Here is an 8,545-nt window from a genome sequence, read left to right as displayed (position 1 = left end):
GGCGAGGAGGAGGAGGAGGAGGAGGAGGTGGTGGAGGAAGAGTAGGAGGAGGTGGAGGACGCCCTTTTTCGGAAACGGATTGCCTTGAACACACATACACACTTATCTCTCAATCTCTCTCTCTCTGTGTGTGTGTGTCTCGCTGTCTCTCTCTCTCTTTCTCTCGCTCGCTCACTCACTTCCGCTATTGCCCAATATGGCGGCCGGTGTCGGCTTACCTGTCCGTCAGACCAGCCGCGTCACGGCTACGTCACTCCAGGAGGTGGCATCCGTTTATATAGGTATTAAAATAATAATAATATATATATTTTTTAATTTTTATATAATCTATAAGAGAGATTTATAACTGATATCATAGTTTCTTATGTTAAAATGGGTTTAGAAAATATTTTGATTTACATAAAAAAGCATAAAAAATGGGCAAACCTTCTGCTTATTGGTTTTATAAAGGTAAAAATGCCATATTTATATATTTAGATATGCAAATAACAATCTAAACAAATGTAAAGCACTGTCTGAAACTGAGTTGTCTTTGCTTATTACTTATATAAAGGTAATTGTAGTAACTATACTTTAGTCACTACTGGCTGCTAAATGGCTCAATTGTTCAGATGTGTACTCAATTTTTCCTTTTTATTCCTTTTATCCATCCTTCTGATGTTATGTTAGAAAATATTTTGATTTACATAAAAAGCATAAAAAATAACATAAGATATTTCTTTATTAGTCCCACAATGGGGAAATGTGCATTATAACAGCAGCAAGTGGACAGTAAAAATAGAAAAGCATCAATAAAAAAGAATAAAGAACAATAAATAAGTACGAATAACAATAAAAGTAGAAATATATAATAAAAAATAATAATATTAAATGTGACATTATTTACATTATTAACAGCACAACAGTAATATTGGTATTGAATGGTTAATTGCACAGATGAATAAAATGAAATATCAATATAAATAGTGTTTAAATGTAATTATCTCTGATTCTCATCCTGAAGGAGTTTCCTTTCGTTGTTCATTCTCTGCCTTACAGGAAGTTATTCATTCTTTCATCTGGAGCTGAACACTATTGCTGCAGACTATTTGGACCTCTGATTCATTGTTTAAAGTAGTTTTTCAATCATAAATCTCATTCTTTACCTCGTATCAGCCTCTAAAATGTGAGAATTTGTAAATAAGACAAGTAAGTAAACTCTCTTAATATCTATTTTGAATACTTAACAACCTATAAAACAAGATTCACAACATACTGATAACATTTCTTTATGTTAAAATGTGTTTATAAAGCAAAATAATGTACTAAATTCTACTTTTATAGAGGTATAATGCAACAATTCCATATATAAATACACAAATATCAATATAAATAGTGTTTAAATGTAATTATCTTTGGAAGGAGTTTCCTTTTGTTGTTCATTCTCTGACTTTCAGGAAGTTATTCATGCTTTCATCTGGAGCTGAACACTATAGCTGCAGACTATTCAGACCTCTGATTCATTGTTTAAAGTCGTGTTTTGACTGCAGGAACCTTCCTCGCAGACTAGAGGAACCTTTTGAAGAACTCAACCTGTGTTTCCACCGGAGGGACCAGGGTCTAAATTAAGGTCCAGGACACCAATCAAGCCTCCAGGAACAGCACCGGGGCTTTGAAGCCAATGTGTAATTACGACGTCACCTGATGATAACGGGCCCAAAAAGACTTTTCCCCGTTGACTTCCTTTGTGAAAGAGACATCTGGAAATCTCAGAAGACTCATTTCACAATCAGAATTTGAGCCATTTGGTCCAATAACATGTAGAAAGTCTCACAATTGAAGCATTTAACCTTCCTGTCGTCCTCCCGGGTCAAACTGACCCCGTCTGTTTTGACTGTTCCTTCTTTCCTTCCTTCCTTCCTTCTGTCCTTCTTACCCTCCTTCCTTCTTTCCTTCTGTCCTTCTTTCTTTCCTTCCTTCTTTCCTTCTGTCCTTCTTTCCCTCCTTCCTTCTTTCCTTCTATCCTTCCCTCCTTCCTTCCCTCCTTCCTTCTTTCCCTCCTTCCTTCTTTCCCTCCTTCCTTCCCTCCTTCCTTCTTTCCTTTCCCTCCCTCCTTCCTTCTTTCCTCCCTCCCTCCTTCCTTCCTTCTTACCTTCCTTTCCTTCCTCATTCCTTCTTTCCCCCCCCCTACCCCTTCCTTCTGTCCTTCCCTCCCTCCTTCTGTCTTTCCTTCCTTCTTTCCCCTCCCTAACGTCCTTCCTTGACTCGAGGACACCAGGAGGGTTAATCCTCATTAGTTAGCTGTAGGAGTAAACCAGAACCAGAAGTAGCTGTTTCGGTCAGCAGAAGGCCTTTGTGTTTATACTCTGTAAACCACACAGATTCAGCAGATCTGGGTCATTCTACACCAGGAAATTGAACTTTTTTATCCTTGTGTGCTGCTGATCAGCTTCCATAGGAATGAACATGGCCTCACATCCAACACTGTATCCAGATCTCCTCTTTATACACCCATGGTTCCAGCTGGGATTTACCAATAGTACAGGAACTATGGGGTCAAGGTTTGGAGGGATGATCATCACTGACTGATCAAACATAACTTAGGGTTTAACTTAGCTGCCTTGTCTTCATTTTACCTGCTTTGTTGTATAGTTTCATAAAGGGTTGTGATTGATGTCGAATGTACGTATGCAGTAGTATTATGTCAAAATACCATTGTAACTAGCACTAGCAATTTCACTGTATTTTAAGTACAGTGACAATAAAGGCCATGGTCACTTTTGGGGACATTACATACACTTACATTAACTCCCTGGAGACCCCACCCAAACCCCCGACCCATCACCACTACTTGCCAAACCCGAACCCTTATCATTACCTTAACTGGTTACCCCGCCCAAAAACCTGCTTTTTCCCCATTCACACTCTTTCACATGCAAAAACGCACAGCTGCTTCATTCATTAATAAAACATGGGTTTACTCTGAGGATGGGTTTAGAACAGTTTAAGATGAGGGGAGGACATTTCTCCTCGTTTCATAATGTTAAATGTAACGTTACATCTTATTGTTGGCTTCCTGGCTCGTATCTAAAAAAGAGCAATAGATAAAAGCACAGAGATAGCATGAATGAGCTGAGTGTAGTTATAGTATTCTACTTATTTTATAAGATTATGGGATTATGGGTAAAACCTTAATCTTTAAAGTAAATGGTAATTACATCCATCAAATGAATGTAATGCAGTAGAAAGTGTAATATTAACCTCTGTAATGTTGTGGAGTGGAAGTATAAAGTAGCATCACATGGAAATACTCAAGTAAAGTACAATTACCTAAATAATTGTACTTTAATGTACTTGATTAAATGTATTTAGTTACTTTTCACCACTGCTGGTTGAAGTCCTGCAGTATTTTTGTGTTGCAGCACCATCATGTGTTATAATGCGGTACTGCAGCTGCTTTTCTGGTCATATTTATTTATTTTATAAGCACGGTTGTAAAGGTTACTGTGGAAATATAATAGGTTACAGATTACTATTTAAAATGTATTAAGTAATGTAACTATTTCAAGTCATTATTTTGAGATACTGAGCCATTATTTTGAAATTCTATGTCATTATTTTGAATTCTAAGTCATTATATTGAGATACTAAGTCATTATTTTGACATACTGTGCCATTATTTTGAAATTCTAAGTCATTATATTGAGATACTGAGCCATTATATTGACATACTGAGCCATTATTTTGAGATACGAAGTCATTACTTTGAGATAATACGTCATTATTTGGAGTTTAAGTCATTATTTTGAGTCACAAAGTTATTATTTTGAATTTTAAGTCGTTATTTTGAGTTTTATTTTGAAAAAGTTTCTCATTATGACTTACTTTTTTTTTTCATCACATCGGCAGAAATGATCTTCCATACTCTGCAGTATTAATCTACATCGATATCTTAATGTATCAGATGAGTTGCAGCAACCAATCAATCAAACCAGATCATGTGTGGAGGTGAAACCCTTCCGTAAGAGATCACATGTTTGGACATTCCTCTCTCTGCGCTCGCGGGCACAAGGACGTGAAATAAAATCCACCTTCCGGTTCAGAGTTCGTTTATCAAGTATCGAGGAAACGCCAAACACAGGAGAGACTTCGTGAGGACAGCAGTGATCTAGAGGAGCACGAAGATGACTCGGTGACACAGGTTAGTACAATACGTAAAGATTTAATAGTAGACTAGTTGAAACAGGAAAGCGTGAAGCAGAAAGTTGTGAAACGTTGGTTGAAGACGAAATGGAAGAACATGTGGTGCGCAGGCAAAAAGTATGAGGAAGAAAAGTTCAGAAAAGGGAAAAAAATACAGTATAATTTAACACTTATTTTACTAAAAAACAACTCGATGAGTGAGTATCAACCAATGAAGCCTTGTTACCTTCGAATATAAATGTGATTGACAAGTTTTCTCCTGTTTATTTGTATGTTGTTTGCAGGTAGTCTGATCAGCATGTGTACCAGATGGTGGCAGTAATGGTGCTGTAAGGTGTTTCACAACCACTGAAATAAAACATCAAGAAGAAATAAAAAGAGGAAGAAGAGAAATGTCGGAGAAAAACAGAAGGATCTGTAAAGTGAGTAATAGAAAAATATTCTCATTTTATTGTTAAAATATGAGTCGGTTTCTTCCCCTAAGGGTGAAACTTGTGTAAAGAAGAAGGACAATGGGGGAGGTACTCACTAACTTATGGGTGTGTTTCTTTCTTACTTCCTGATCTTACTGTGACTGTTAATGTTTAACCCCTCAGGCTGCTCCAGCTCCACCAGATGGGAAAGTTAATGGTGGAGCAGCACCGAACAGATCCTACAGTGTGGAGCTGTGCGTCCATGGACGAAATGAAACCCCCATTGGTCAAGATGACCCCATTAATACCATCAACACCACCAGTGATTATTATGCACCGAGACGCTCCAATGGAAAGTAAGACACGGTTTGCTTTTATACATATAACCTGAACTGTGTTTGGCTTGTTACTCTATAAAGTACTCTATTACACATTACTCTAGAAGTAGTAATGGACAGTGGTGGGAATCACGATACGATATTATCATGATACTTGTCACAATACGATATTATTACAATTTTAAATATATTGGGATATGATAAATAATGTCCACAAAGGAAAACGTCCTCTTGCAACCTACAGCCTTTTAGTGGACTGAAAAAGAAATATGATTTTATTATTCTAGTACCAAACACTTACATTTTAATTTGCAATTTATATAATAAAAGATCAATACTTGGCGTCCGTGTATTGATACAATATTGGCACGCAAAATATGGCAATACTATGCTGTATCGATTTTTCCCCAACCCCTAATAATGTATTACTTTACTGTAGAGCCTGAACTCTTTAAAGTTGTATAAGCAGTATTTAATGTATATTTGATCCTTTGTGCTTTGATGTTCTTATACATACATGGGTTTTTTGTGGGTGTTATTTGGGTCAATGATGGGGGGGGGGTTTCTGTGTCGCTGTGGTTTAGTTTAAATTTAAAGGGTTAAAATGTGAAAATAAACGTATGAATAACTTCACACATTCTTTTTTTGTGGACTCAGCATCAAATTTCTGCTTTTAATCCATTTAGAGAGAATATATTAGAGGATTATGGTAAAAATGTCTAAGTGGTGTAACCATAAAAACTTTGTACCAAATAATTCAACGTTGCTTAAAAACAGGAAATAGTCAATAAAACACCATATCAACTAGTTAGGCATGATCTTACATTATAACTTTTATATTAAATAAAGCTAATGGAATACTATTGTTCTAAATATTACATTTAATCTGGGTAACCATGGAGACCAGGACACATTTACATTATTAGTATAAGTCCACTTAAATACATTGTAGGTGGATAAAATATTTAATATTTATCATTCTTTTGTGGTTACACCATTTGACATTTTCAGGAGCATTCAGTCTTACTTTTGGTGAAAAAATGGTGCAAATGTCATTTCAAATGATATAAAACCAACAAAAATACTAAATGTACATTTTAACAAACCTGATGCTGCTTTTAAAACTATTTTTATTATTATATTTTTTTAAATGATTAAATTCATTATTGATCAAAGTCTCAACAAGAAGCAGCGTGCCGCTCTCTACTCATCTCTACTTTTGGCCTCATCAAAGTATAATGACAACATGTGAGCAGAACATTTTAATTATAAATAAATATCTTCACAGAGGGAGGAGGAAGAGGAGGATTCCCGTTCCCGTGGCGGCGCAGCTGTCCTGGTGTTTTCTGTGTGACGATGTCGTGGTGGATCCAGTCTCAACCGAGTGTGGCCACCGGTTCTGCAGAAAGTGCATCACCTCGCACTGGGAGAAGAACGTTTCATCAGAAGAAAGCTCCTGTCCCGAGTGTGCAGCAGCTAAAGCCGTGACCAAACCTGCACCGCAGCAAGAGAGCACTGGCAGCGTCGTACACTGTAAGACTGATCTCCTGTGTGTTGGTAATACTCGATTATTGTCAGATTGCCTTCATGTAGTCTCACATTTTTCTTTTTCTTCCAGTGAAAGTTGGTTTCCGGGAGCCGAGGAAGGAACCTAAGGAGCCAAAGATCGGTATGAGATGGAGTTGCTCAAACGTCACAGAAGGAGCTGAGGAGGGAGGAGGAAATAAAACCCTCCTCAACAACATCTTCACTGAGCTCTACATCACAGAGGGACGCAGTGAAGAGATTGAAATCCAACCTGAGGGGAGCCAGACCGAGATGCCTTTCAAGAAACCAAGACGTAATAATAGACCAATCCGGTGCCATGATATCTTTAGAGCCTTTCCTAATCGACCTAAAAAAATCCGAGTGGTTGTGACGAAAGGCCTCGCTGGCGGTGGGAAATCCTTCTTATTGCAGAAGTTCACTCTGGACTGGGCCGAGGGTTTGGAAAACCAGCATCTCACGCTGGTGATTCTGTTTGCGGTCAGGGAGCTGAACATAGTCAAAGATAAGGAGTACTGTTTTCTGACGCTGATCCATGATTTCCATCCATTATTAAACAAAGTCACGCCACAGAAGCTTGCCGACTGCAGAGTTTTGTTCGTCTTTGATGGCCTAGAGGAAAACGAACTTTCACTGGATTTCGAGAACGCGGAGGTTGTGACCGATGTCATGGAGACGACGTCGGTCAGTGGGCTGCTGGTAAACCTCATCAAGGGGAATTTACTTCCCTCGTCTCTCGTCTGGATAACTTCCCGACCTTCCGCAGTCGGACAGATCCCTCTTAAATACATTGACAGACTGCTGGAAATACAAGGCTTCACCGATGGCAAGAAGGAAGAGTACTTCAAGAGGAAATTCCCCGATGAAGACATGTACAGCAGAGTCATGACATACATCAAGTCATCCAGGAGCCTCCACCTCATGTGTCACATCCCAGTCTTCTGCTGGATCACGTCGACAGTTCTGAAGGACATATTCGGTCCGAACGAGAAAGGAGAGCCGCCCAGGACCATCACTGACATGTACTCGCGCTTCCTGCTGATTCAGACGAGGAGGAATAAGGAGAGGCCTCCGAACGCGAGGGAGACATGTCCACAGGAGCTGATGGAGGCCGACAAGGAAGCTCTTCTGAAGCTGGCGAGGGTGGCGTTTGATCAGTTGGATAATCCACCCATCACGGAAGAATAAGAAGACCCCGAAGCTGATGTTGATGTCACAGAACCGTCAGTGGTTCCAGGAGTTTGTACATAAATCTTCACTTTCCACAGCTTTGCTCGTCTGCACAATCAAGAGTTTCTGGCTGCAGTTTGCACGTATCACTGCTCATTCCTGAGAGACTTGGACAAATCTCACAAAAGTGTAAATGTAAATGCTCGCTTCCTTCATGAACTCTCTCGGGAGTCCAATTAGACTCTTAGGAGGCCTGCTGGGTCAGACGGAGAACAGTCCACAAATCATCCAGAGAGTCCTCAACAACCTGAAGGAGATGACCTATAGCCTCGTTTCCACTAAAAGGCCCATTTATGCTCAACAACGTAAGTCAGTTTCAAACGATGTTACCGTCACTGCTCACATACTTCCATGCGTCCTTTACATTGGCATGGATGTTAACCAATACGTCCACCAGGGGGCAGCACAGAGTCAAAATCAAACATGGCGACTGTGGAGGAGATATTGATAATGTTCCTCTTGTTGCATAAAAGACACAAACGATATGTTTAAAGTTTCTAACCAACTCACAAAACCTTTCCTCAAAAAGTTCCTCCATTATTAATTCTTCTTCGTGTCTCACTAGAGCTACGTATGGAGTAGTGACAGCAACACTGCCCCCCCCCATGGTTTCCGGTGGTACGGCTCCGTTTGGTCCGTATCCGTAAGCTTTATGGAAACGTGCAGAAATACGGACGAAATGAACGCAGAGCACGGACAGAAGGCTCCGTCTGTATCCGTCTGTATCCGTATTTAACGTTGAGCATAAATGGGCCTTTTAAGGAAGTCGCCTTTTTATAGGAACTCTCACTCAAACCTCCAGGCTGTTGTGTCTCCATAGCAGAGTAGGACCTCGAT

At 39.4% G+C, this 8,545-nt stretch overlaps 1 protein-coding gene across 1 annotated transcript; it reads left to right on the top strand.

The window, feature by feature from the left end:
- Positions 1–4,082: 4,082 nt before the first annotated feature.
- LOC128382117 (NLR family CARD domain-containing protein 3-like) lies at positions 4,083–8,130 on the top strand. The gene is made up of 5 exons (XM_053342101.1): positions 4,083–4,180; positions 4,467–4,604; positions 4,779–4,951; positions 6,222–6,466; positions 6,552–8,130. Exons 2-5 carry the CDS (start codon positions 4,575–4,577, stop codon positions 7,664–7,666), a joined length of 1,563 nt encoding a protein of 520 aa, XP_053198076.1. The 5' UTR covers positions 4,083–4,180; positions 4,467–4,574; the 3' UTR covers positions 7,667–8,130.
- The last annotated feature ends 415 nt before the right edge of the window (positions 8,131–8,545 follow it).

Source organism: Scomber japonicus, chromosome 21 (assembly GCF_027409825.1).
Source record: "Scomber japonicus isolate fScoJap1 chromosome 21, fScoJap1.pri, whole genome shotgun sequence".
Taxonomy (NCBI): domain Eukaryota; kingdom Metazoa; phylum Chordata; class Actinopteri; order Scombriformes; family Scombridae; genus Scomber; species Scomber japonicus.
This window is presented reverse-complemented; position numbering and strand designations above follow the sequence as displayed.

Coding starts and splice junctions, on each gene's coding strand:
- LOC128382117 (XM_053342101.1), top strand. CDS start 4,575: ATGTCGGAGAAAAACAGAAGGATCTGTAAA. Junction 4,605..4,778: donor AAAACAGAAGGATCTGTAAA/GTGAGTAATAGA, acceptor TTAACCCCTCAG/GCTGCTCCAGCTCCACCAGA. Junction 6,467..6,551: donor CACTGGCAGCGTCGTACACT/GTAAGACTGATC, acceptor TTTTTCTTCCAG/TGAAAGTTGGTTTCCGGGAG.